At 42.6% G+C, this 27,189-nt stretch overlaps 1 protein-coding gene across 1 annotated transcript; it reads left to right on the top strand.

Annotated features, from left to right (window-relative positions):
* Positions 1-740: 740 nt before the first annotated feature.
* grk5l (G protein-coupled receptor kinase 5 like) lies at positions 741-27,029 on the top strand. Its single transcript, XM_083912369.1, has 16 exons — positions 741-1,158; positions 17,828-17,923; positions 18,026-18,138; positions 21,690-21,767; positions 22,034-22,131; positions 22,258-22,350; positions 24,241-24,304; positions 24,402-24,542; positions 24,629-24,819; positions 25,308-25,345; positions 25,490-25,579; positions 25,673-25,881; positions 25,969-26,106; positions 26,291-26,428; positions 26,560-26,691; positions 26,805-27,029. Exons 1-16 carry the CDS (start codon positions 1,107-1,109, stop codon positions 26,886-26,888), a joined length of 1,755 nt encoding a protein of 584 aa, XP_083768495.1. The 5' UTR covers positions 741-1,106; the 3' UTR covers positions 26,889-27,029.
* The last annotated feature ends 160 nt before the right edge of the window (positions 27,030-27,189 follow it).

Genomic DNA, 27,189 nt, shown 5'->3' with positions numbered 1-27,189 from the left:
AAAGAACTCCCCCACAGGCTCCCGATCATGTGTCTGATTAGACCTCTGCTCAGGTTGAGTGATTGCTGGGAGATTGTTGAGTGGACTGTACATGTCAACACTGAGAGGGGGTCTTATCAGGTCACTAGTGGAAACACCCGTGGACCATCACTGCTTTACTGATGCGGACGATTTTAACCGCTTCAGTGAGAGGACACTGAAAATTGAATTGTAGTTAATATTACGCGTGTGTGTGTGTGTGTGTGTGTGTGTGTGTGTGTGAGTGTGTGTGTGTGTGTGTGTGTGTGTGTGTGTGTGTGTGTGTGTGTGTGTGTGTGTGTGTGTGTGTGTGTGTGTGTGTGTGTGTGTGTGTGTGTGTGTGTGTGTGTGTGTGTGTGTGTGTGTGTGTGTGTGTGTGTGTGTGTGTGTGTGTGTGTGTGTGTGTGTGTGTGTGTGTGTGTGTGTGTGTTTGTGTGTGTGTGTGTGTGTGTGTGTGTGTTTTTTTCTTCATGATTTAATTTCTGTTTCTAACACACCACCGGGCAAGGTCAGAAGAAATACAGGTAGGCTTATATGCTTTTATTTTGGTGACAGATTAGCTTCCCTACCGGTTGAGTTGTTTCTGTCCTCCCTTGACGCAGCTGTGACAGAGAGGCCCAGCCCATTTTGACTACGCACCAACAGGGGAGGGGGGCGCTGATGTCCTCGCTGGTGCGCTCAACCAGCCCCTGCTGTTGTAATGTAAAGCTGGTAGTGTCCTGGTGTACCGCTGGAAAGAATCCGCTGGAAAGGACCCGGTTCGCTTCCATCGGTGCCTCCAGCCTGAATACCCTCTGCTTTGGAGGGATCCCGCAGCCAAATTACGCATGGCATGGTTTTGGGGGGATTGGAGTAGAAATGCAGCGCCGCACTTCCAGCCCACAACAAGAACCATGCCCAGCTTACATTGCAAGCCAATCTATGACATCCTGTTTTATCCATTACGACTTTGATATAAGTGAAATTTTCTCGGATACCGACGAGGAGTGAATCAAATTATACACAGCGTACAAGTTGAAGGACGTTGTTTTTCCGCTGCAGACGCGCGTGAACCGAAAACCTCTGCATTTAGGATTTTTTTCTTTTTGATGGAGCTGGAGAACATAGTAGCCAACACTGTACTGCTAAAAGCGAGAGAGGGTAAGTTGACACATAAAGGAGCCGAGTGCAACTAGTAAGTAGGCCTGTGTGTTACATTTTGCGCTCAATATGCAGAAAAGGTGGGAATAATCGTAATGATGACGGCAGTAGGTAGCCTGACTGCGGACTGTACGGCTCAGAACAGCAGGTAAAATCCTACAGCTGCAACAGATCAAACACTTCACGTGAACTCATCTCACTGAAAATGATTCTGCTGCGGAATCAATCTCATGGATCATTTCATCCTCAGTTCTTTTGACAAATCAAATGCGTTTTTACCACATAGGCTGTGTAAGGGGGGGAGGTGGGGGGCGTATATGTCTTCCACATCCGCTTTCGCAGTCTGTGCAAATGAATGTGCCCTTTCGCAACATTGTACATGCTGAGGCATACACTGAAGCAGGGAATTATCTCTTTCTACGGAGACAATACACTGGCTTTTTGAACGATGATCTGATGATGTGACTGATGTTGAAATCTCATGTATGGGGCCTACAAAGGTACTCTGGTGTCTTGCGTGGTTCAGTGTCTGAGCAGGCCAGATATAGTCTGACATTATAGTCTGGAATATGAAGGTATAACGTGTTATTAATAGTGTTATAATAAATATTTTTTGGGGAGCCAGGGTCTAGCTGAGGGCAAGAGTAAGCCCTATAGATAGACAACATGCAGTCTGAAGCAATGGAAGTCTTCAGCATCCTACTTCTTTTGAACTCTGGCTGTGTAATGCCTTTTCAGAATAAAGTATGCAACCTTTTACGAGAATTACTCTAAATTCTAAATAAATACAATGAGCTCAGTTTTTTTTTTCTGGCACACACTCTTACAAGTGCACACACAAGTTTGGTTGCAGGCAGCACGTGGTTTCATGTGGCAACAGTCTCTGTGGAGTTGCGGGGTGATGCAGGAGAAATCTGTGCGTCCCTGGCAGCTCCTTTCATTTATCTCACATGATGGCAGACTTGAGAGGAAAAAGGGGGCTTGTCTGGGGAGAGAGCGGAGAGGGAGTTTCATGGGAATTAACGGCGTAATAGAGTGAAACAGGAAGCTGACATGCTGTCAAAACCCTTACGGAAGGATGCGTTCGCCTGCGGGTCAATCTGGACGTTTTGTTTTATGGGGGCAGAGCACGACTGGGCCGGGAGAATTAAGCTTCATGAATTAATAAGAGCAGTTAATGACCCATGACAGATCTCTCTTGTCCCAGCTGCTCCATTGGTGCTCATCCTGCCCTGACTTTGTGTGGGACAGAAATGGCCTTTTAGAATTTCACATTAAGGGATGAGACGGTTCTTTGAGTTAATAGCTGAAGCACAACTTTCTCCCCCAGCTTGATCAATGGCCCTACAAACGCAGCCGTGTGGGAGTAAATCAACAGCTGAGTTCAAATTTTGTTGCACTGCACACATTGAAACATGTCACAGGTTGTTGTGAGCGTCCTTTAAATGTGTGAATCATTAGAGGTTTTATTTTACAGGGCCCAGCGCCAAAGAGATCCCTGTGTGCTGGTGGTAATTCTCCTGCTTGTCTCTCATATGTATGGCAGAGGACAGCATACACAGAGGCTCACTTTAGGTCACATACCAGCAACAGTGAGAGGATGTGACTGGAGCCAATAAAGTGCGTTTGTTCCCGTTTATGTGAGTGCGTCTCAAGCCAGAACTGAATCGAGAGGCATGGGTCTTGTCGAGATGATACCCGAAGATTTGCAAAATTCTCGAGGCAAAGACTTTTCGCAATTCTAGGGTTACCATTTAGGGTGCAATCACACTTGGCCCGGTTGATCCATGCCGTGCTTAAGTGCGATTCTTCTCCGCTGACCAGGCCCAGTCTGCACTTACACTGCTTCCAAAGATCCGGACAAAGGTACGATTGCTTCCTGCTTATTCGTCATTATGTCATAATACGACACACGTATTGATTGACGTCATGGCAATGCGTCGCTTTGTTTTTGAAAAGTGGTTCCATAGACCTCAGAGTTATTGAGCGTTTGTCCAACTGCTTTTGAATATTTTCATTTGACCAAATCTGCAGTAAACATTCCACCTCTGCATCACACCACCCCAACATTTTTTTAAATAACCGTTGCGGGGAGCAGTCGCATATAAATTGACGTCAGGACTGCCTTCTATGTTCGTGCTCATAAATGTGCAATCATGCTGTGCCAAAGCCAACCTCACTAAACCGGGCCACAGCCAAGTAAAAACACTGGTCAAAAGAACTAGACTTTAGCCGTGAACTATACTTGATCATCACTCGATAAAACCAGAGGCATACGTTCTGTCTTGAGGTAGAATCAGAGGAGAATGGCTGTTCCCATTCAAATCAGGCAATGTCAGAGAAGTTGCCATTTTTATGTGCACCGTTGCCATTTCAAAGAAGGGTGCGTTCTGATCACCTAGTAGTTCATTGTGAATTGGACTGGGACTGCACAGGGTATTCATCCATGTTAAGTAAGATTCTAAACCGTATGGAGAAGACAACGCTCAATTCAAAGGGAACTGTGAACTGTAAAGGGAAGGACTGAACAAGGCTTCATCACTTCACAGGAAGGTACAGCAGGGAGTACAGTTTATGTACGCTGTGGAACAGTACACAGTTTGACCGTTGTAGTGTGCTAACTTCCATATAAACTTCACCGCGTAAACAGATTTGCAGCAAGTCGCTGATTCACTGAGGTGAGGTTTTTGTGACGAACAAGCATTGGAGTAGAACGAAGCACAGAGAGGCGTCTTTAGTGCACTACGTCCATTGTCTTGCCGCTAGAGAGGAATTGATTGCTGAATTTTAAAAAAGTTCTGAAACTAGTGAGTGTGACACACTTTACGGCCCCACTGACGTATGCTGTCACCATAACAACAAACAATCACCATTTCCTCTTGAACCAGTCAAATGACCACGGCAAACAGTTCAATGTCCTTTGTACTTTCCCCCTATGTCTGTGGTCCAAACGGTCCCTTGGAACAGGAAGGCCCAGTTTCCACTGCAACCAGCGTCCTCACACCTCCCCAAATCACTAAAACAATGTGAGTGGCAGCGAAGCGTATAAATAAAAAGTGATTGATGTCCCCAGGCCAGGAGCTGCAAAACAGGCCCTATGCCACCTTTCATCACGTTTTGGCTCTTCTGTGTCAGACAGGCCTGTCAGTCCTGGTCCGGGGTTACCACCAAGAGAACCTAGAGATAAGAGATTTAAACCAGCTGGGACTAAACTTAAACCTTTACTCTAAGAGGATTTGCTATCAATATGCTTTTCCATGTTAATCATGGAGTGGAAAATATAAGTCATGGATTTCCATAGAGAGAAAAAAGAAGCAGCTCTGATCATATTGAACCATCTCGTTAAGTGACCACTCTCTTACATAAAGCCAAATGGCATTATACGCTATCCGTTAGATGAAGCCCATAAGCTATTTAATCAAATTGATCGTTACATAACAAACTGAGTGGGCCACTGCCATCCGAGCTCCATCTTCCTGTGGAGCTGCTCTCCTGTCTCTGTGGAAGATACTTTATGGATGATGAGTAGCCGATGCAATGGAATAAAACTCTCAACAATCTGCTGCGGGGTCATCGGAGTATCATTTGACGGCTACAGTTAACCATGTGAGAGCAGCAGGAATTGCTGCTCTTAAAAGCTCTGTGTTCTGTCTGTGTGATCTTTGTCAGTTGAGGAGATCGGGGGTCAACGCAAATCGAAAAGAAGTTATTCATTGACGCTTGTTTCAGTGAGATCTGTTTGGATCTGGGTTTTTAACTAAATCTGACACACAGTGACAGAGTGAGTCGGTTTAATAACAGGGTATACTGTAGATTTGTGTGTGTGTTAGCAATTGAGGGGTGAGGGGGTGAATTCCTTTGTTTAAATGTAACCTGAATCCAGCTGCTCTGACGAGAGCAACATCAGCGCAGTAGACCCTGGGCGTGTTTGTGTGTGTGTGTGTGCGTGTGTGTGTGTGTGCCTCCCCATTCACAACTCTTGCTGGCAGCGCTCGCAGATTCCAAGCCAGGCGAGCAAACGTCATCGGCTGTCGAAGTGAATGAGAGAAAGGGGGAAAAACTGCATTGCTGCATCCAGATGACTTTCTTCAATTGCTGTAGCAGAGCCGGGGTATTTAGTTTGGGCTACTAGACTGAATTCCACTCCGATGCCTGCTGGCTTTTGCATTTGGACTGTCGTGTTTTTGGAGGTTATGGTTGCGAAAGTAAAAAATCAATTCTGTCACAATGTGGTGACAAATTCAGTACAGTAACATGTCTCCACGGTACAATGACCTGAGTAGTGAACGATTACTTGAGTTTATTTCCAGGTAACTAAAGACATGATGATAATGACGATGGGAACATGGGTCGCATCATCTCTCAAACAGAAGATTTCCATGTCACCACTTTGCAAACCAGGCTTATTGAAAGAAGTATTTTGGAACATTCTCAAGACAGTGATCCTCTACAGCCATGCATTTGTTTGTTTTGGCCTATAGAGGAATATCTATAAGGCAACACTGCGTCACACTGATATTTTTGCAATTTGGCGCCCCTACAGTTACAGAATGCAATTCACTTAAACACCACTGTCATAATATAGACAGCTGTACACACGTTTATTATGATGACATTACTCATGATGAAAAACTACCAAGTCGTCAACTTTGCTAACACAGCCAGACATCAAGTAAGTGCAACAACACAAGACATAGCAAGCTAGCTAATATTACTTACTAGTCGGAAAGAAAACCCTCAGCCTTTAATTTTGCGCTGCTCTCGCTAAAAACTGCCTCTTGCTCCGTCACTCTCTCCTTTTCGTTTCTGCCTCCTTTTGTGGCCTCTTTCATCTCCTTACCTGTAACATGATGTCCGTTAAGACTGCTAAACCCGGTTCTGTTGCCTGCTAGCCTGGCTCCAGTTGTGGAACGAAACTGGCGCAACTCCCCCACCAGCATCTCAAGGACCATGCTTGACATTCTGTATCTGTATGCTTAAGATGAGAATTACACTGTAATTTGGCAACAATTTGGATAGTTGTTTAACCGTTGCCGTAATTCTTCAAGCAAAAACTGCCTGAAATGTGTTGGTTGCAGATTCTCTAATGTGGGAATTTGCTAAATTCTTTGTTTTATATCATTGTAAAGACGTTTGACGATGTCACCTGGGAACTGGGATGAGGGGGGGGGGGTTTGTTTTTTTGTTTTTTGGCGGTTGATGTTGAGTTAATTCGAGAAAATAATCAGCAGACTAATGGATAATGAAAATAATGATTATTTGCAGCTCTAATATGATTACATGTCTCAAATAGTATTCATTTAATGGGCCTATTGGCTGTCAAAATCAAAATTTGGTAATACCTTGTAGATTACAAACGTACACATGGGAGAAGAGTCCCAGACTCAGACTGCAAAGAGCCCTGGTGGCCTCATTGCAGTCTCAGGGATGTTTTGATCAGTACAAACATCACACACCATCTGATCAGTGACGACAAGAAGCTTTGCATGACACAAGATAACACGAGATAACAGGCATGAGGTATTTGTCCGTAACAGCGATTTGTGTGGGCTTTGAACATCAACAGTGTCTTCAAGCTCCTGATGCAGGGGGATGGGGGTGGGAGTGGGGGGGGGGGGGGCGTTGCTTCATCATGTGATGCCACAGCAAGTCTCAGCAAGCTGGGGAAGCTGCTGTTGTTATACTGACAAAATTCTAGTAAAAAGAGATGAGTAACCTGTTTGAATCTGCAGCCACGACTGATGCGTCTTTGTTGTCCCGTCTGATCCTCCACCTGTCAGCTAATGGTAACGCCAGTATGAATAATATACAGTAGACTCTCACGCACAAGCTTTCTATCCCACTTGCCTGGAGTGCTCCTCCCTCAGCACCCCTCCGAAAGGACGGAGCCATGACATAATGCCGTCGACTTTTATTGGGTAGAGAGCCTTAATGGAGGGGAGAGTAAAATACACGAGGGGGAAACCACTCTGCCGTTTACTCACTGGGTTCTTCTGACGGGAAAGAAGCAAGGCATGGGAAAAGAAACCCTGTGAAGAAAGTCTGTTGAAAATAACCGCAGGGCTGTCCGTGGCCCACTCTTACATTCACTTTGATTATTAAAGCGAAGGTTTTTATTTTTCAAAACTTCCCCGGCATGCATGTTTAAGGAGCACTTGACATTTGACTCCACAGTGTTTACTGGCAGTCAATGGCCCCAACATAACATTTTTTAACCATGCTAGTGGCATCCATTTGTGTTTCCCACAGGATGAACAAGTAGCTAATAATAATTTCACTAATATTTTTGGTGATTCCTTGAATTTTCATCCAGCCCCAGAATCTGCTCAACATTTTATTCTGTCCAGACACTTTGGTTTATGACCAAATACCTGCCACAGTAATGCAGTGCGTTTACATGCAGTTTAAGAACCCGATTATATTCTGGTTATGGGCTAATCCGGTTTCTCAAATACCATCAAAACACCATATCCGGGGTAAAAATCTGAGTTTTCATACCCCGGTTTACAGACCTAGAGATTTCCTTCAGTTCCCTGATTATTCATGCATGGAAACAGCATTCTCGGGTAGTTATCATCGCATTTCTCGCCTGCGCATGCGCCCCACTCAGCAGCAGTGGCTTTTGACCCGGAAATAGGATAAACCAGGAAGCAACAGCGCCAAAAACAACGTGAAACAAATAACAATAATAGAGCGTTACCTTTAAACCGAGGGAGGACTTCGCCACGGCAAGTAACATCACTACCAAGAAGACCCGTTTCTGTCATTATTCTGTCCAAAAGTCGGCCATTTTCCCCCCATTTGTGATTTTGACAAAGGTGAACCGGAAAATAAAGCTGTATACAGACCAGCTGCATGATTGCAGATTGCCACCTACTGTACCGGAGGTCAAGTTACTCTGTCGTTTTCCCATTCAACCCCCACTCATGTATACGAGGGGATCTTCCATTATCTGATTATTACCTTAACCAGGGTAAGACCTCAGCTGTATTTAAGAAGAATTAGCAAATGTTAGCATGCTCACACTAAACTAAGATGGTGAGCGTTATTCCTACTGAACTGCAGTATGATAGCATTGTAATTGCGAGCGTCAGCTGACATCATCATTTATTCAAAGCCTCACAGAGTCGCCAACATGACTGTAGATTCTTCAAGCAGATTTAGAAATGATGTTCTATAACCACTTTTCCTTGCACTCGATGGAAAACGTCATGAGGTCAAGGAAAGATGTGAGGCAGAATTCATAAAGAGTGTGGAAAAGTCACCCACAGTGCTAAGAGAACTTGACTGCACCTAGTCTCTGCTACGTAATACTGCTACCGTGGATGTGGTAAAACTACACTGTTCTCTCATCTTTACCCGGTTTGTTCTCACCATGTTGCTTCATGCAGGCTATATAAACATTGCCATCTTAGTGAAAGATATTAGGTTACTTCATTACTAATATGGAGGGAAATTGATAAGATGTTGATACGGATGTGTGGGGAAAAAAGTCGGCCAACGCAACTCTTTTATTATCTTGAAATCTGAACACAGTGTAGATGAAATGAGATGATTTTGTATTGATATTTGTTTTCTTAGTCCAAAGAAAAAATCTGCTCAGTCTGCCTGTGTGGCGCTAATGTTATTATAACAGGATATTTACTCTCGGTAACGGACGTGCTGCTTGGATGAAAGCAGTGGCGTGGAGTGCCAGATACATGGCATTCCTGGAATTTAAGCCCATGTTGCATAGAAATATGTTTCAGCATGTTGCCCGTGTTTCCACCCTCACTTGAAATTATCGTTTTACAGACATTACAGCAAGCAGAGATACCCATTCCTCCATCGATAGCACGCCACAAGGCTTGCTGTGTTTTCAGTAGGAGTGTGACTCATTTTTTCTTGAGTGGAAAAACTCAGCTCTCTGGCTCTTACTATCGCTATTGTTATTGCTGCCTCTACCCACACATACAGTATACATAACTCAGCTGGATGCAACAAGTCCACGCCTGTTCTCCGGGGGTTGTCGAGTGGAATTCTGGGAAGTATAGGAGATAATTATTGAAAGTAGAAGTAGACAAGGTGGGCTGAGGGAAAGTGGACGCAGAAAAAAAATGTGAATGTCGTCACTAAAGTACTCCAGGAATGCACTGAGCAGCCAAACTGATGATATCTTTTTTTCCCCATGTCAGACATACAGGTGATTACTTATGCAGCATTTTATCGTGTCTCGATACGACCTGAGATGTGCTTCCTGTGCTCTGCATTGCTGCCTCATCTCTTTAATGGAACATCCAATGAATATTTGATGTGCATTCATCGTGGAATAATCAATACTGTATCTTATGAAGCTTCCTCCCTTGTGTCTCCTGCTGTATAAGGAGCTAAATGCTAGAAGACTTTTTCAGCATATCCATGGAAACTCAACTACGCACAGTCAACATGGTCAAGTGTTATAGGGCTTGAAATTATACGTGGTCATTTAATTTAAGCTTATAAAATAAAATGTGAGTTAAATAAAAACAAAGGGATATTTTCACATTGTTTATGTCTTTAGGAGGAGGAAATAGCGACTATAGTCCCACATGGGCCACTGCGGGTTATTTATGGGAACCTAAGGCCAGGGTATTCTTTAAACGTGCCTTCTGGGAGAAAAATAGTGGAGTTTATGACATCTAAATTTGTAAAAAAAAAAAAAAAAACTGAATGAATGCTGGCCACACAGCTGCTCTTCCTTGAGTTTCCGACACGATAACGAAAGAAGACAAACAAAATTGCCCCAGAAATCCAGATAAATGTGGTGAAAGCTGAAACAGCAGTTAACTCTCCGCAGTTCAGCTCAATTAAGGCCACAACACACACTCAAGTACCTTTTTTTTTTTTTTCCTCGAGGGATGTTGCCATAACAGGGACAAAAGAACATGGAATGTCAACATAGGAGCAAGAAGTGGAACAAACATCGAGTGTGTGTGTGTGTGTGTGTGTGTGTGTGTGTGTTTAGAATTCTGTCCTCACTTTTTCAAAGGGCTGTTTTGGGGTAAAGACTTGATTTAAGGTTCAGGTCTGAATTAGTTTTAGCCCACCTTGGGCACCGCGGGTGGCACAGGCACAAGGGGACTTTCTGTGTCATTAAAACACTTTAAAAACCTCCTTAAAAAGAAAAGTCAGTTTGTAAAGGTTAAAATGATAGCTAAAATGTCAATTTGTATTTAAAAAGAGATCCCGGGGACCACTTGACAAGACAGTCAGTTGGAGATGATTTAGTTATTGAAGTACCCTCCTCCTGCTCAGTTGCTCCCTCCGTAGGTTAGACATCATGAGGTGGCCTTCTATTATCTAATTTAAACATTTAAAATAAGTGAAATAAATAGAATAAACAAAACGTTAAATAATTGATTAAAACTATGTGCCTGTGCACTACAAAATTCATATATCTACCCAGGATAAAAGGTTAAAAAAATCCTTTAAAAGTGCTATAGTGCTGCATGCATTTCATAATGTGAAACAACCAAAAATTCAAATAATTCTCAAGAGTTTAACACACACTCTTAGTAAAATATAGCTAAAAACAGGTTGGTATAATATATCACTTTTATTATTTCATGTTCACATAGGAAACAGTTTACTACAGTTACTTAAAATTAATAAATACTAAAATAAAAGATTAAGATTATAAATTATATACAGAGAAAAGATTGTGAAATAAAAGGGAACGGCCTTCAGATGTCTGGATAAGGTGTTAAATCCTTTATGGTTAGGATTTGGGGTTAGGCTTTTTAGGCGTTAGTTGTGATGGTTAAGGTTACGGTAGGGGGCTAGGGAATGCATTATGTCAATGAGTTTCCTCACAAAGATAGATGTGCAAGAACCCCTGTGTGTGTTTGAGGACAAAAAGAAAATGGAGAATCAACTGGAGAGGATAGACACAGCTTGAGAAGCGCAATGTAATCACTTTAACCCTATTTCCAGGATGGGTTTCTCTGTGTTCACCCGTGTGTGTGTGTGTGTGTGTGTGTGTGTGTGTGTGTGCGTGCGTGCATGCGTGTGTGTGTGTGTGTGTGTTCAATAGAATATCTATCCATATACAGTGCACCACGTGTTCCATCAGTTTGATAAGTTGGAGCTCTTGTTTTCATTGGAAGCACTTTGCTTGATGTTTGCTCACTTGTGATGTAACTGCAGAGTTTCACTCTGTGGAGTGGAAAATAAAATCAGCCCTCACAAAGATTTAGGATTACATTGCCATAATGTTTCACCCTATCAAAACATTTATGGAGGTGAACAAACACACTAACGCTGTGTCAGAGCGTAGGAGCGTCCTATTATGGCTTGTTTCATGTGGACTATGCTCTGTCCTCCTGGATCTTTATGGATGAGCAAACAGCATGTATTACCCAGCGCGCCCTGGGCTGTGTGTGTTGTGCTTTGATCGGACAGCCTGGTGGGTTATATAATTTCAGTCTATTGAATGTTTTTCCCCCCTTCACATTCCATATTTTATGTATTTATAGAACAGGAAGCTTGTGGCACATCACTGTGTCCCAGACAGGAAATGTACCCTGCCTTCTACTGCCTTTGTGAGATTTCTGCCCTTGCATGCAAGTTTTTCACACTGATTATATTCCTGCACATAGCCGTTCACCTACTGTAGGAACCCGCACACACACACTCACAGACCCAGTAACTGTAGCGACAACTGTCACAGCTCACCAGCTCTGAGGTCATGGACCGGTTTGACCACCTCAGTTTGTATTAACACATTGCTCCTGCCCTTGAGCCGCTTGCTATTTTTAGCAGCAATATTTACAAGGACATAAAGACACAGAAGTCGGGTTTTTTTTTAAAGCAAACGTACCTGGGACCAACATGTCACACACTGTATGTATGTCTAAATATCTCTTAAACACATGAACATGTTGACTTCATGCTAAATAGAGCTACATTGTTCGATTTTGTTGTCAAAGCAGTACACTTGATGCATTTGGACACAGCTGTGCGCGAGCACCGACTTCTGATAAGATCTCCCTTTTATTGTCTATGACTGATTTTGAGTTTATGACCCCTCATTAAGTGGTTTAACATGTGACCCCTGCAGCAGCCAAAAGAATAGTTGAGTGTTGCCACGAAAAAGGTGGACGTCACAAATGTTTGCTTTGATAGCGTTAGCAGATGTTACAGCCAGGATCATACCATTATTATTGCGATAATGAGGAATACGTGGACAGAAAGGCCAGTTCGGGATTGTAATAAGGCGGCTGGACAGAGAGAGACTGACATGACATCATGGTGGAACAGGGCAACAAAGAGCTTCTTCCTGCTATAGTCCTCCCCTTCTGCTCAGGTCTGGGCAGCGTTTTCCTCAGCTTCCTGTGGCACACAGACCACACACACAAACACACACTTGCTACTGTTAAACTAAACCTCAGGGCTAACCTTAAAATGTCCTCCCTTCAATAGGTTTTTCACGCAAAGAGATCAAATCAATAAGGCCTCAACATTGGTTAAATCAACAGAATTAACCCTAAACATGGTTTATTGTAGTGATGTTGGCTGGACTTCATTAGCTTGTACAGGTATATCTAATGCACTGGTAAAATGCAACATAAATACCATTGCCTAATTCTTTTCCATCTTTATGTACCTCTACATCCCTCCTCATGCTAGTTACATGCAAACATTTGCTGCACAACCCACAAGAAGCACAAGCTGGAAAGGTGTGATATATTTTCAATTTTGCAAGAGATGGATATCTTGTGCGATGTCATCTAGATGTTTCTTGCAAAACGTCGAAACCGTATGCCATTTAAAGTCACTCTGCAGAGCCCTGTGAAGCAGAAAGAGGATGTTTTACGAAGACTGCCAATGTAAACTTCTCTTCGTCACTTGATGATCTGCTTGTTGTGTATTTACCTACTCATGTTTTGCCTACACAAGAACATGCGCACTTACCTGCAGCTCTAAGGCAAATAAATTCCAAGAGCGAGACTTTGAGTGAACAAAAGTACTTGTATCATCGTCTGGTGCTGGTTGGCTTGACTGTGTTGGTACTGTACCTCTCTGCAAGGCCGACATTTAACAGATTAGACAAAGGAGGTGATGTGAGAATGAGCGACGATCAGAAAGAGATGATCAGTTGTTTGTGAACAAGAATTACATTTGAGGTCGGCGCAGGGAGGAGATGAGTAGGAAGAGTCACAGAAATCTACCAGAATCCCACTTTTTGCACAGTGTAGGTGTAGAGAACGGCACATATTCACAGCACTCCTCTCTGCCAGCGTTCACACATCACATTCTGTTGCAGATGTTGTTGTTACATATAAGCCAGATGAACAGTGTGAGCTTCAGGATGTGGTTTTGGCTGGGTGTCCACAGCAGATCAGTGTGTCGTTGTAAGTAGAGGTGTTAGAAAACCTAAGAGACTGTGTGTGCGTGTGTGAGTGCGTGTGTGTGTGTGTGTGTGTGTGTGTGTATGTGTGTGTGTACTTCTACATCTATCTTTGTGAGGACCAATTATAGAATTTTCCCAACACATTGAGGACTTTTTTGGGAAAGTGAGGACATTTTGGCTGGTCCCAAGGTTCAGGTCGGATTTAGGTTTAGGATAGGTTCAGGGTTAGGGTCGGGGTTAGGCATTTAGTTGTGATGGTTAAGGTTAGGGTAAGGGGCTAAGGAATGCATTATGTAAACGAGTGTCCTCACAACGATATATGTGGGAGAATGCGTGTGTGTGTGTTTGTGTGCACCCTGGATTCTTTAACATGTCAACACTTTGTGAATATAACCTCACAGCTAAGCAGGGACGTTTCTGTATGTGTGGATGGATGGGTCCTGCAGAACTGTCGGTTAAATTGAGCATGAGGACATTACTAGAGAGAGGTCACAGTAGAAACAATGTGCGTATACACACACACACACAAATGTTTGAGATGCCGGTAACCCCCTGGTGTCGCGCCAGACGGATGTCGTTCCCTCTCTGACCTTATTTTTGCTTCACTTGACATGCCTTCATGATGTCAGAGCTGCTAAGCAGAAACATAAATAAAGGGCGGCGACCACACTGCCCTCATGGAACAAATTAGACTGACAAGTTCCTGTGTGCAGCGTAGCCACTGCGCAGTGCATTTTTCTACTCGTGTGTAAGTGACAGACCATGAGAGACTGAAAACTGTTTCAAAGAGAAAGAAAGACATGGAGGAGCGAGTACGAGGGGGTTTATAGATGACATTTACGAGCACATTCATACTTTTAATAGCCCAGTTTGGTTGAACATGAACCTAGTTACTGGTCCGTACATAAAACATTTGTAAGTGGAGCTCTTTCCCCCCTGTAGCTTAATACCGTGATTCTTAAACCTCAGTGCTTCATTTTCATTCTTTTTTATTTATAATCCTTTTTGTAAAATTCCACCCAAGACCTAGTTTGTTAAATCAGACCAGAATATTTCCCCTTCAGCAAGCAGCTATACATCAGCTGAGGGCCACCAACAATGCAAACCCAGAATTCAAACTCATTTGAACTCTTTAAATGTTGTATTTGTCATCAGAGATGTGAAAGGGCACTGAAGGCAGACAGGATATTGCTTGTTACCTCCAGATGGATGAGCCTCTGATGTGGAGAGGAATAATTTATGCATGATGTTTGCATGTTAGGGAGCAATTAGGTGTGTTTGCGTACGGATGTTCACGTCTTTGCACCCGACAGGCCTCTGCTGTTCCTCATACTCCTTCCTGGAATAAAATGGTTTGTTACAGGTTAAGAAATTAAACACGCTGACATGGATAGAGATTGCAAAGCAGTTTGGACTTTGAACTTTCCCACACCCCAACTCTCTGTTTTTACACACAGTGAATAATGACATGAAAAGGTTCATATATACACAACTTTTAAGGTCTTTATCCGGCGTTATGAATATGCTATATTTAAAAAACAATTAGGCCCTTTAATCAAACACCATCTTCCCTGACTGGTTACAAGAGAATTATGATATGAGTAAAAGGATAAGAAAGCAGAAAATTTTTTATCCTGCAACAATAACTTTTTATTTTAGAGTTTGCTCAAATATTTGCTCTCCTCCGAGGGTTCATTTCATCACTGTGACAAGAGGCCGAAAGTAGACATCACTTTGTTTGTGTAGTCAAAAAGGACGGGAGCCACTGATCTATAGCGACTTTTTTATATGCCGATAAAGCTGTAAACTTTGGACCTCATCTACCCCCCCAAAAAAGGAGATGATGGTTGATGGGTCTGTAGCGACATATGAGGTCAGACATTGTCGGGCAGCGATGATGTAGAAGTGATGGTGACAGAAAATCTGATGGCAGCAGAGACGAGGAAGGAGGAGATGAGGAGGGAGAGAAAATGAGCAGGGAGAAGAAGAGAAAGCGGGACACGGAGAAAAAAGAGGAATTATATTATTTGTGGTCGTCTCAGCATTGTGTACAAATTGAATGCCTGGGCGGAGCGTAAATGTTTGGTACTATTCTTTGACATGGCCTTGACCCTTTACAGGAAATCCATGTCATTTGGGGGACGCTTTTATCTACAAATGCCTAAAAGTGGCATTCATTTTTGGCATGGTGGCCCCGTGGGGAATGACCTTCTCCACTCACTGTACTGTTTCTTTTTCAGCAGACGTCATGTTTTTATTAAAAGAGATTAACATATTGGACGACACAGCAACACACCAGAGTGCATTGAGGTTTTTGCTGTGGAGCATTACTCTGCATATTAACTGGTGCTTAAATAAGGAAGTGTGCCTGTTTATAGCTTGTTTGGTCTACTGTAATGTTGATGAGGAGCAGGTGCTGGGAGTTAATGATTCTCTTAGGGGATATTTTGACTTGAGTTATTAATACATTCATGCTTTGTGTTTGACCGCGGTGATAAGGCTACCACTCTGTGTGTCAGCTGTGGTGAGGCAGGGTCCTTTATCTAAAAACAAACCCAACCTGAAGTGTAAATAAGGGCTCCTACAAGCCATTGTCAAAAGTTTTCATGTATTTTTTTTATTATAAAGCAGATCGAGTTGCTATTTAATACTGTGAAAGTAATTCTTAGTAAGTGAAACACTGAGAAAGTATGTATTATGTTTGTTTTGTTTTCCCTTTGGTGGCAAAAGATGCCAAATAAAAAGACATTCATCATATTTGAAATGGTTCATTCCTTTTTTGGCCACAAAAAATATTTTTCTTTTCCCACATGAATCTTTTCTTTTTTTTAAATAGCTGCAGTTTCCCCATAATGGTTTGACGTGATATCATAATAAGTAGTGCACATGGTGCTCCTAGTTCCTTGAAATCCTTAAAAGTTTGTGGGATTTGAGGGGGGGAAATCAAGGCCTTGAAGGATTTTGAAAAATAACATTCATTGACCATTGAAGGATCTTTCATTTATGTATTTTCTGCCTGAAGAAATGTTTGCTCAATGATAGTGACTAGGCTATGTTCTGCTGTCTGCATGTGTGTCTCCCTCAAGTTTTTTCGCTAGCATGCCAGTTCTCATTATAAAAATGGTCATAAGTAACATTAATCCTTGTCAACAACTATGCCGTGTCTTCCTGGGTGCTTGAATTTGAGGGAATGTGGCCTGTAAAGTCCTTAAAGTCCTTGAGTTTGATGTCTATGAAGAATAAATTATGTTCTTTTATAATCACACCAAAACTTGCCGATTTAAGTCTTTACTCTCTTGATCACATTGTTGAGTGAAATATACAAATCTTGATTTTAGGTTTAAGTAAGGTTGGAAACTCTAAGAAGTGTATTTGATATAAACACATATACAGTATTTCAAACAGCAGAGGAGGGAAGGCTGAGGTGGCGATGCAGGAGGATTGATGGGAAAACTGCGAAAGCTTTCACTCAGAGGCTCCGGCATAACATAGTGCCTCTTGCATTCCTGGGTTATTACTTAAAGATGTCTACCCGTCATTGCTTCTCCTGCTCTCAGTGTTGCCTCTCACAGCCGCCACATGCAGCCAATTTCTACTGCAGAGAGTGGTTGAGGGAAATCCCTGTCAGTTCATTAGAGCAGTCTTACAAATAAAAAATGAAAGTGAGATTAACACGACGTGAGGCACAGCAAACTGGAATGCATGGAAAACAGTGAAATAAGTTCTCACACAGAGGGAAAGGGGTAGTTATTCTAACATGGTTAAAATGGGAAATGTGGAGGAGGTCCAATGTGAAAAGCCAAAGTTTAAGGCCAGATAAATCGCATTAATGGATGAGTGCACACAGTAAGTTTCCTTTTTAAAGATCTAAGGATGTGGATCTAAGTGACCTTTATTCATGATGGTGTTACGTTGCTGCAGGAAGCTGATGCGTGATTATTCAATGCCGTGGAATCCAGTCTGGCAAAGTCCACGGTTCTGATGGGAACTGAGTCGGTCAGAATAGGCTTTCTGTCTGTGTGGACACTAACACACATGCACACACACTGTTCCACTTACAGAAAGGTTCTGAGTGAGAGAGATGATCAACAGAGAAAGGAGAGATTCACGGAGGAAGTGAGACATAATCTATGAATTATACATACACACTGAGACTATGATTTCATTCAGGGGAGAGCCTGCACACTCATTTAAGTGGTGTGGCCTTCGTTTGCGCCTCACTGATGAAAACAAACTTTGACAACTTCTTGGAGTTCTTTCAATATAACATTTAAACCTCTTGTTTGTCTCTGTTCTCAGGCGGAGGAGGAAAGCGGAAAGGAAGGAGCAAAAAATGGAAGGAGATCCTTCGCTTCCCCCATATAAGCCAGTGCACTGAGCAGGGAAGCGGAATCGGTACGGGCTTGTGTGCTCACCCTCATGTGAAGAGATTTGGTTTTTCTATTGGTGTTTCAAAAGGTTGTGTTTTTTAAAGTGTGTACATTTGTATTTCTGCAGAGAGGGACTATGTCAGCATCTGTGAGAAACAGCCTATCGGACGGCTTCTGTTCCGTCTTTACTGTGACACCAGGCCGAAGCTGCAACGATGCATCCAGCTACTGGATGCAATGGTACACACACATGCACACCACACACACACACACACACACACATGCACACACACACACACACACACACACACACACACACACACACACACTTCATGTGAGTGGGTGTCTTTTAACCAGAAGTTAACAAATCCCGGAAGGGAGCATGCCTATGTTCCCCGGAATATCCCCAGTAAAATGGGGCGTAAGTCAACAACCAAGCTTTGTCCTTTAAATACACGCTGGGATTGTTGTTGTTGTGGATTTTTAACTCTGTAAAAAAGGTCGTTGAGTGAATAAAAAATGTCAAAATAGAGCTTGTTACCCAAATCAGGGCCAAGGATGGTTTCCTGGGCACCCTGACAGAGGTCCGAACTTGGTCCTCAAACCCTAGAAACACCTGACCTAATAAAGAATTTCTAAGAAAGATGAGTAATGAGCTTTTAAATGTTTATTAATTTTAGATGATAACTATTATCACTGTTTTTTTTATTAGCTAGCCCCTGGTCTCCTCTCATTTTTGCAAATATGACCCCCAAGCAAAGCAAGATTATCCTTGGTGTAGAGTAGCCAAACGCTCTGCCCTGCGCTTTACTTGGTTTAGAGTTTAAACTCAGCAAACATATATTAGATTGTTTTGCATTTCTGTGGTAATACTCGTAATACTTTTCTTTTCTCTTGAAAAAGTGAAGCATACTGTTTGATACAAACATTAAAGCTTATTTAGAATTTATTTATTTATTCAGGATAGCCCCTTGAGATGAATCATGTCATTTTCCATATAATGGAATACATAATACAAAGTCAAAAAGAAATACAGTGAGACACAATACAGGACTTATACATGCACACAAACACACACAAACACAGACAAGACTCTCCTAGCCCCAGCTAATCCCCAGACGGCCAAAACTCAACTTTGTAGTCAATTCAGTGATATCCATGCTAACAAACAACAAAACACACATGTATATGGAAACACAGCTAGTAACTAACAAGGGAGGGGCTGAAGAGAAGGTGAAAGCAGCATTCTTTCCTGGATGAATGCAGGTCTGGAAAACACCCCATCCACTTTTTCAGTGCACTCACTTTCATTACAGCATAGCCTGAAAGTACTTTGATGCTGGGTCATGCAGCCAAGGGAGACAATTAAACTGAGTAGTGATTGTTCAACCAGCTAGATCCCCCCATCACCCGGCTTGTTGCCCCACCCCTCCAAACTCTCTTCTCTTCCCGTCTAGACGGAATTGCTCCCACATGACACATTTAACTCTTTATTTATGTCCAGAATATCTTTGTGGCCATGTGACAGGACAGAAAGGACAGCATTGTTTCCCACACCCCTTCCACCCCAACACCCCCACCTTTTTTTCTGCCCCCTTCAACCACCCAGCCCTAAAAATGACCGTCACCCTCTGCGAGGGGGGAACCACTTACAGGCACTCATCCCAAACACATGCTGACGCTAATTCCGCAATCCATGTGATGGAGTCTGAAGCCGCACTCAGTGTTGAGCTTCATACTCTTACAACTGTACAGACAATAAACCAGACCTGAGGGTGATTACAACCAGGCAGGCCCTACTTGTATTTCAAGTGATTAAATAACATGTGATTACTGTGCAGTTATGAGGTTTACAGTTTTATTATGTAATCTAGTCATCATGCATTTCCAGAAACTATAAAAAAAACAAAGTCTTATTTTTTTTCATCAGTGAGATATACGGGAAATCTGAGCAGGAGTGTGAGAAAGTATACACACGACCAATTCTAAAGGTGTGTGTGTGTGTGTGTGTGTGTGTGTGTGTGTGTGTGTGTGTGTGTGTGTGTGTGTGTGTGTGTGTGTGCGCGCAGCAGAGGGCGGAATGTGCTTGGGGGTTCCAGTGGTTCCTCTTACATCATGAGAAAGTGTGTGTGCATACAATTACTGTGTGCGTTGTGTGTGTTGGATCCCCACTTCTACCAAAAGGCTAAAGGGGCGTCTCCTTTTCCCTTTGGCTGACTCCCCACCAGCAAAGGGTGGGAGTTGGACAGCTCATTTACTGTGTGTGTGTGTGTGTGTGTGTGTGTGTGTGTGTGTGTGTGTGTGTGTGTGTGTGTGTGTGTGTGTGTGTGTGTGTGTGTGTGTGTGTGTGTGTGTGTGTGTGCGTGTGTGTGTGTGTGTGTGTGTAATTTCTCAGGAGCCTCTGATAACAATGCCTCAGTTAACACAGTGTTCTCGCTCTCTCTCTGTCTCTCTCTCTCTCTGTCTCTCTCTCTCTGTCTCTCTCTCGCTCTCTCTCTCTCTCTCTCTCTGTCTCTCTCTCTCTCTCTCTCTCTCTCTCTCTCTCTCTCTCTCTGTCTCTCTCTCTCTCTATCTCTCTATAACTCTAACATTTGTATATGCAGTATGTATTTATTTCAGGACTTCTTTTGGCTTTGTTCTGTCAGTGACGCTGTGGCTTTTTAAAGCCTATTTTCCCTTAAGCTCCAGGCTTATGTGTGTATGTACTGAATATATACGTGAGTGTGTGTGTCAGTGTGTGTGTTCTGTAGTGGAAAACTGGTGACGCTAGTGTGACACACTGTGACACTCCAGGACCTCAAGGAATCCCGTCGTGTTTACTGTGTGGTTGCCAGGCAACGCAGGACCATGTTGGGAAAAAGCCACTGATAGAAAGAGCCGGGCCACCGTGCAGCACAGGCACCATGTTGGGTGGGTGGTGGTGGTGAGGGGGGGGCTTGCTGGCTACGAAATGCGTCAGAGTGCTTCTCATGTTGTTGCCTCTGCGAGATGTCCAGCGTGTAACGTGTCAACAGCTTCGTATGTTGAAAGACGGAGCCAAGAGCAGCATATGTTTATGTGAGAGTAACAGCGACACACACAGATACAGAGTGAGAGGTGTGTGTCCTCACCACCACCAGCAGTTACTCCATCATACAAATTAAACTACAAATGATTTTTTTTTCTCATTTAAAAGCACTGTCTAATAAGTTACCCTTTATAAAGTTGTAACTAATGGGTGTATCGATGTTGAATTAATGATATACCAGTGCTTTGCAGATCAGTTATAAACCAGTAATGATTAATGATTGATTTTTTTCATATTTGCTGAAACCGCCTTGGTGGGCGGGGCTTGATTTTCGTCTCGACTCGGTCACAACCTTTCTCATTTGAAATTAATTTCTAATGCCCTGCAGGTGTCTCCCTTAAGTCCCGACGTCAATCGAAGGGGTACCTCTGATGAATTAAAGACCTAAAAAGATAAAGGTGAAGGAGGATAAACACAGAGAGATATTTCACAACCTGGCAACCCAAAAGTTGTTGTCATTAATATCTTACACTGATCTATAAAGCATTAGTAAATTATTTATTTACCATTACTAATGGTTAATACATCTTTATAAAAGGGGACATAGTAGAAAGTGGTACCCACAAATAAATAACTACTATCTAATACACTACATGCTGGTCTTGACACAAACAAGATGAAGTTAATCCAGTGCTTGCATTCCATCTGTTAATGCTGACAATACTTAAAATGTTGCAGGATATTATATTATATATATAAGGATGCAAGTTCTTTTGTCATTTAGGAAGACTATGAGGTGACACCGGATGAGAAAAGAAAAAGCAGAGGGAACCAGATCATCAAGACTTTTCTCTCAAAACAAGTAAGTTTCTTTATCTGATACATTTGCAACTGTTTTTTTTTTTTTTATTACACATCATGTGCGAAAAAAGCAATAACGTTGAGTTACAGCTGAATGTATGTATCCTAACGCAAGGGTACTTCTAAGAGTAGCAATTCAATGTACGCCTCAAATGTACAGGAAAAACAATGTGATGTTTGCGCAGCGGGTATGTGCATAATTCGCTGATTTGCATTTGTGTATGTGTGCGCGTATGTCACTGTGTGTGTTTACGTGTGTTGATGTAGTCACCTCAGCATGTAGACATAGCAGAGGTTTTCGCAGAGCAGTGCAGAGAGAACCTCGAGCTCAGTCCATGTAGGGAGATCTTCAGCAACTGCCGCAAGTGAGTCAGCGCTTTTTTCTTTTTATACCTCATGTTATGTATGTAACAAACAGCACAAATATTGCTGACTGAACTGACTGAGCTTGCATTACATTCTCAATTTTTTACTGTTTTGTGTCGGAGCAGGACGGTCCATGACTACCTGAGTGGAGCGCCGTTCTTAGACTACCAGAACAGCATGTACTTTGACCGATTCCTGCAGTGGAAGATGCTGGAGAGGTACACAAATGAACTGATTTCTTGTTTACAGTGGATAGGTCATTTAGTTAAGTCAATTAACAAGACTATATAGGTTATAAATATATTTTCAGGGACCATTTAATTAATGTAGGTCAATACAACCGCTCTCACATAATTTTACCTTTACAAAGCTTATAATGTTCTATTGTTGATGTTGTTGGAAATGTATAAATTATAATTAGGTTTATTTCCGAGGTCACAGTTAAAAATGCTGTTGTTGTACAGGACTGCATCATACAGAGAAGTGTTTCAGAAGTGTGGCAGAATATTATACACACCTCTGAATATAATAGAGTCCAGTAGAACACCACCACTAAAGACCTCTATGACGGTTTAAAAAAACATTCTAGACGTCATAAAAGTCGACTTTAAAGCAGAACTGTTGTATTGGATTGAGCGTACCTAATAAAGTGGCCACTGAGCCTAATTGACTTCAATAATGATTAACACTAATGTATATCATCTCTGCCCTGAAGTTTCCCTGAAGTGTATTTTTTAATAGTGGAGGTGGCTTTGAAGCTGAAAAAGGGAAAATACAAAGGTCACTCAGAGTTAGTTCTTAATCTCAGCCCTTTATGGTTGTGAAAAGCACAATTGTTGCAAACTGTTACGCACTTTAAAGGTCAGTGACATTTTAACCAGTGATGGAAGAAGTATTCAGATACCTTTACTGAAATTAATAATATTGGAGATTTTCAGTAAAGTAAGTAAATATCTGTGAAGTCACTATCTATCGTCAAATGAGGTAACGCAATGGTGATTGAGTCTATGGCCCACAGATGAAACCTGTCGCATTTACAGTATTATGAATCAGAGGTCTGTGGTGACAAACCCGGGAAAAATCACAAGCTGCGAACAGTTAGTGTAGTGGTTGGTCTGCCGGACAGCGTAGGAAGAGAGCTAACGCGACAGACAATTCAATTCAATTGCGTGCGAAGCGTCGTATTGTTTATTCCGTTCTCTATCTGGGAAGTGAAATCCAAAAACACACTTAAATTACCGCATTTCAAGACGAAATAAAAAACAGAGATCTATGAGATTTTAATTTTAAGTAAACGTAGCAGTACAGTATAACAATGTAAAAGTACTCCATTAACTGTCAGTTGCATCAAATGCTTTGAAAATGTAACTTAATCAAAAACCACCCCTGTGGTTGATATATTATAATATAATAATATTATCATATTACTGGACAATTGTTACCAATAAAGTTAATGAGGAAGCAGCCTTTTGATGTTGTTTTTGGTAAAGATGGAGATTCTTACCTACTATACACATTGTTGGGTAGTTTAATCCATAACAATGTATCATATCTTATAAGGTGCTCATATGGTTTGTATATAAAATCTTAATCATCACAGTAAACAGCAACTTTAGCTGTCAAATAAATGTAGTGGAGTAGAAAGTACAAGATTTTCCTCTATACTAAGTACATGCAAAATTGTTTAATATGTGTATTTCATTGCGTTACACCTCTGATTTAAACGCATGTATCAACTCTATCAGAGGTCATTTCCCACATCATTATACTAGTTTGAAGAACAAAACAAGTGACAGGTGAAGAAACTCGACTTGGATAGACTCACGCTTCACTTCAGGGACTCTGCAGAGGAGTATGATGAATCTAGACAGGAAAATATTTTATGCAGAGTGCATATCAAAGGCAGTTAGAAGTAAACAGCAGGCTTTTAGAGCAGCCTTGATTGTATCCGTGTGTGGAAAGTGAAATTGCATAGAAGAGGCCCCACCCTCTGAACAGGAAACAGAGTCAGGATGGTATTGAGTTCCGCTGATAACATCTCTGTCCTGATCGATACTACAGTATATGAGCGTCTATTAATGGATTTTGCTGTGTCTGTGTTCTGTCAGGCAACCAATCACTAAAGACACGTTCAGACAGTACCGGGTGCTGGGGAAAGGGGGATTTGGAGAGGTAAGAGATGATGGTGATGATGAAAGTGATAAATATTGATGGTTGATGCTTAGAGTGACAGCGATGTGGGAGATACCATTTTGTTTTTTCCCCTCAGGTGTGCGCGTGCCAGGTTAGAGCTACAGGGAAGATGTACGCCTGCAAAAAGCTGGAAAAGAAGAGGATAAAGAAGAGGAAAGGGGAGGCAATGGCTCTCAACGAGAAGCAAATTTTAGAGAAAGTCAACAGTAGATTTGTTGTGAGTAACCGTAAAATAGGAGCATAAATGCTCTCTGTGTGCCCAAGCACATTTCTACCTTTTAACATGTTCCTCTCTTCTGCTAGGTGAGCTTAGCGTATGCATACGAGACCAAAGACGCTCTGTGTCTGGTGCTGACCATCATGAACGGTGGAGACCTGAAGTTTCACACCTACAACATGGGCACGCCGGGCTTTGAGAAGGACAGGGTCCAGTTTTACGCCGCTCAAATCTGCTGTGGACTGGAGCATTTGCACAGGGAATCCATTGTCTACAGGTAGCACTATAAATGTTACACGCTCTTTTCTCAATTCTGTTATTGAGGTTTAAAGGTCCCATATTGTTTAAAAAGTGAAATTTAAACAAGCTGTCAGGACTTCTGTATGGTTGTGATGTCACAACTGTCGCTACAGCACCATTACAGTCATTCCCCGGCTGCAATGGTGGTGTAGAGATGCCGAGAGCTCATATGTGGAGCACCTAAAAACGCTGACCAATCCGACCAGACTGGGCTTTTTTTAGGAGAGGAGCTTATAGAGACAGGCGCTAAAATGGAGCATTTCAGACAGAGGGTGAATACAGGTCTATTCAGACGGACAGAATGAGAAAAATATTGTGTTTTTGAACATTAAAGCATGTAAACATGTTCTGATAGAAACCCAAAATGAACTTGAAAATTAGCATATTGTGGGACCTTTAATGCTTTCATGAGTCACGTGTGAATCGATACTTTTGTTCTTCACCCAAATGCTGTGTTATTTGCAGGGATTTGAAACCGGAGAATATCTTATTAGATGACAATGGTGAGTTTCATCTCAGATTACAAGTTCTTGCATTGCACAGCATTTTTGTTTTGGCACACCAAAACTCAAAACTAAATTACAGCCTCAGAATCCACTGAACTTTGAATAACGAAATGCATCATGCTCATCACTGTTATGCTGCAGGACACATCCGTATTTCTGACCTGGGGCTGGCCATCAAAGTGCCTGAGGGAGAACTCATTAGAGGCAGGGTGGGGACTGTGGGTTACATGGGTAAGAAACACTGTGATCAACATTTCCATGAGTAAATTAACATTATTAATTACCACGTTTGAACCATAACAACCTGTTCCCCTTCCTCTCCAGCTCCAGAGGTGATAAACAATGAAAAGTACGGCATGAGTCCTGATTGGTGGGGACTGGGCTGTCTCATTTACGAGATGACTGCGGGACGATCGCCCTTCCGCGCCCGCAAAGAACGAGTGAAACGGGACGAGGTGGAGAGGAGGGTGCAGGAGGAAGAGGAGGAGTACAACGACAAGTTTACAGAGGACACAAAGGCCATCTGTAGAATGGTGAGCGCTGACAGAAAAAAAAGTTTGTACGGAGAGCCCATGAATGATGATAAATTGAATGATTCATCTCTGCTTTTGCTCACCAAGCTGCTGACCAAAGACCCTAAGCAGAGGCTGGGGTGCCTGGCGGACGGAGCAGCGGGCGTCCAGGCCCACTCGTTCTTCAAAAACATCAACTTCAAGAGGCTGGAGGCTGGAATAGTGGAGCCTCCCTTTGTTCCTGATGTGAGTCATTTATATTAACGTACACACATGTTTAAATCAATTTCTCTGCATACAAAAACGTACTCTGAAGCTCTATCTTTTCTGAATTTAGCTAAGACCTTAAATGGCCAACTGCAAATACAATTCTATGTTTATAAATGATCTGGTTTTCCTTGCCTTTTTCGTGGTCATTGTCCTCTTCCAGCCTCGGGCAGTGTACTGTAAGGATGTTTTGGACATAGAGCAGTTCTCCACAGTCAAGGGAGTCAATTTGGACCAAACTGACAATGACTTCTACTCCAAATTTTCTACGGGCAGTGTTTCCATCCCATGGCAGAATGAGGTAAGTGTATGCACTTAATATGACATCTTTAAATGCTCTGTGCAGTTTGTAAAACTGCTGGAAGACCACACTTAACAAAGTTCACCATATTTTTCCTCTCCTCTCATTTCCTCTCCTCTCCTCTCATTCAGATGATAGAAACCGAGTGTTTCAGAGATCTGAATGTGTTTGGGCCTCAAGGGACCGTACCTCCAGATCTGGACTGGAATCAGCCGCCAGAGCCGCCGAGACGCAGCCTGCTGGACAGGATCTTCAGGAGGCATGTAGGTGAACACACAAAAACACACACACAAACACTGATAAATACATGCAAACTAACAAACAAATATCTCTCCCTCTCTCTCTTCTCTCTCTCTCTCTCTCTCTTCCTCTGCAGCACCCAGAGGTGTCTATTTCCCACAGCCGCGTGCAGTCTTCCAGTGTAAACTCTGTGGACTCCATGTCCAACTCTGCCCCCTAGTGGCACGGTGACAGTGTGGGAGCCACACATACACACACACACAAAAGGAAGGAGCTCCGTGGGGCTTTCCCGCTGCTGATTGGTCCACAGCCAGGGCCTGAGCAGCAGCTGGAGACAGCCTGTCTAAAAAGTCTAAATGGTCAGCCCATGGGTGGGGGGTGGGGGGGTTGGGGAGGGTTGTCCAGTCCCTGAGACCCTGGGCATTTGTAGTGGGATGGCCAATGTTGTAAAGACATTTGAAAATATTCGGACAAACCTTACTTACCCTCAGGATTGTTGGACTATAGAGCAGAGCCACTGA

This window comes from Echiichthys vipera (assembly GCF_963691815.1).
Source record: "Echiichthys vipera genome assembly, chromosome: 4".
In the NCBI taxonomy this organism is placed as follows: domain Eukaryota; kingdom Metazoa; phylum Chordata; class Actinopteri; order Perciformes; family Trachinidae; genus Echiichthys; species Echiichthys vipera.
Note: the sequence above shows the minus strand (reverse complement) of the source record. Positions and strands in the feature narration are given on the sequence as shown.

Excerpts from the sequence above, each read along its gene's own strand:
- grk5l (XM_083912369.1), top strand. The coding sequence starts at position 1,107 with ATGGAGCTGGAGAACATAGTAGCCAACACTGTACTGCTAAAAGCGAGA. Across the intron at positions 24,820-25,307 it reads AGGGAATCCATTGTCTACAG|GGATTTGAAACCGGAGAATA; the intron begins GTAGCACTATAA and ends TGTTATTTGCAG. Across the intron at positions 25,580-25,672 it reads GGGGACTGTGGGTTACATGG|CTCCAGAGGTGATAAACAAT; the intron begins GTAAGAAACACT and ends CTTCCTCTCCAG.